This window comes from Chaetura pelagica, unplaced genomic scaffold, assembly GCF_000747805.2.
Source record: "Chaetura pelagica isolate M959 unplaced genomic scaffold, ChaPel_1.0 scaffold963, whole genome shotgun sequence".
Classification (NCBI taxonomy): Eukaryota; Metazoa; Chordata; class Aves; order Apodiformes; family Apodidae; genus Chaetura; species Chaetura pelagica.
In genome coordinates this window covers 713316-715393 of record NW_009952705.1, presented here as the reverse complement: position 1 = coordinate 715393, position 2078 = coordinate 713316, and the positions used below count along the sequence as shown (strand labels likewise).

The 2078-nt window shown below is 50.0% G+C and overlaps 1 protein-coding gene across 1 annotated transcript in view; it reads left to right on the top strand.

Moving 5' to 3' along the window:
• Nucleotides 1-1901: 1901 nt before the first annotated feature.
• The window catches only part of TTC25 (tetratricopeptide repeat domain 25), a 9045-nt gene continuing 8868 nt past the window's right edge, over nucleotides 1902-2078 (top strand). The window contains exon 1 of the mRNA XM_009994197.1: nucleotides 1902-2027. Coding sequence (XP_009992499.1) covers nucleotides 1902-2027 — 126 coding nt within the window. The remainder of the gene's footprint in view (nucleotides 2028-2078) is intronic.

Here is a 2078-nt window from a genome sequence, read left to right as displayed (position 1 = left end):
CTGTTCTATCCCTTATCTGCCCATGGTTCACAGAGACACTTCTTAATCATCATCAGTTCTTTAATCACACTCCTCACTCAGTTTCTCCACAGCTCCAACCTTTCTCCTGGGACAGAGAGCACAAAACAATTGCTTCAGTCTGCTGACACGTTCAGCTAAAAGATCATCAGGAAAAAAAAATCCATAGGGCATCAGCAATTCCTAGCTGTATGTGCTGGTACAGGTCCCTCATCCACCAAAGAGACATAATTAGAGCAGACTCCATTAACTGTTTGCATCTGTTCTGCAAACACTGAACAGGCTGCAGGTCACTGCAGAACCAGAGGAACAGAATCCTTGCAGCCTCCCAAGAATGAGGCAGACAAGAGAAAGTGTGATGGGGGGAAATTAGACATGGATTAAAGAATTGGATGTTGTGTTTGCTGTGACACCAGGGAGCAGCTTAAGGGAAAATGCAACACAACCTAAAGAAAAAATGATGGGGGGACAAGAAGATGCTTTTCGACAACAGAACCTGGGAAAAAGTCTCTTGATCTTCAAGATCTTGATGATCTTGAAGGTCTTTCCCAACCTTTATGATTCTGTGACTCTCCTTGACTCCCCAAGAGACAGGATGAGGTGACACTACTTGGCGCAGCACAATCTACTCTGCAAGGGGAGGGAAAAGGAACAACAACAAAAAATAATTGACTCAATTTGTTTTTCTTTAAACCCTGTTTGGTCTCAGAAGTCCAACTATGAGCTTCATCAGTTTGTGCTCGTACAGAATATGGTGCTTGCAATCTGCTTGAGTCTTCCTCCACTCAGTATTTCATGCCCTCTCTCCCAAGAATTATGTCAACAAAGCCATGCTCTAAAGCAACCTTCCCCCTCCCTCCCAGGTCATTTATTAACACAGTTCAAGATCAGCCAGTATTTTCAGCCCACAGCAGCACAAAGAGTTATGTCATGTTTCCCCCTGGCAAATATGTGTGGTTTCATCAGAGGGCAGAGAGGGCTTGAGCAGGAGCCCTGCAGCTCCACGGGTCAGGACCCTCAGTGCTGCCTTGCAACACACCTGGCACTGCTCTGCAGTGATGCAAGCAGGTGTCCTCACTGGGGCAGTGAGCACCTTGCTTGCCCAGCTCTGGAGAAGGTTCCCTGCAGATGTAGAACTGTGAGACTGAAGCAGCCACCAGGAAGGGGAATGGATGAGCAGAGTGAAGCCTGGCTAACAAAGAGCAGCTGACAGGCATCCTGGTAAGCACCCAGTGCCAAAGCAGGGTACTCAGAACCCTGTTTTTAAAGGCTGCCTTATTCTGCAGCCTTGAGAAAAGTCCTTAACAGGTTTATTCCTTAAATCCTTCCCTTTGTCACTTGCAACTCAGACAGTGGCTGAGTGTGCTGTGCCCTGCGTGGCTGGGCAGGGTGCCCAGCTGTGGTTGCCCTTCATGTCGGGTCCCACCTCAAGCAGAGCCAGTGGTGCCTGGAGGAGCAGAGCTGGCTGGAGGACAGAACACAACCTCTGCACATCCACAGAGCAGTCTTGTAGGAGGAAAACACTACAGGGTTTGGGTAACAGCTTTGAGCATCAGAGCTGACATCCTGAGCTCCAAGCCCAGCTAAGGCAACAGAAGAAACACAGGGATCTACAAGCAATGCTTGCAGGATGCACATCAGTGCTCAGCCTTTAGACATTACGGCAGGTGACAAATGTGGTTTAACAGACAGAAAAGACTGCACAAAAAGGAAGAAAACTACCAAAGCAGCAAGATAAAAGATAAAACGAGCTGGAAAGCAGCCAATTCCCAGCTCCTAGACCTGCCAGATCCATTCAGAGGAGCAGGAGACACGGGCTGTGCACCCTCCTGAGGGCTCGGATGTAAAGTGACCCCGAGGCAGGGGCTGCTGCCTCCACAGGGATGTTAATTCCAGGGAAGGGGTGTGTGTGCCGCTGGCAAAGGGGCTCCTGGGCAAGGGACAGAGGGAACGACCGCGCAGAGCCCGGACGTGGTGCTGGCACAGACAAGGGCCCTTTCAGCCTCTCGGTAAATATTTGCGCTGTGCCCATCGCAAACAGGCCGCCCCCGGAAGGCCGC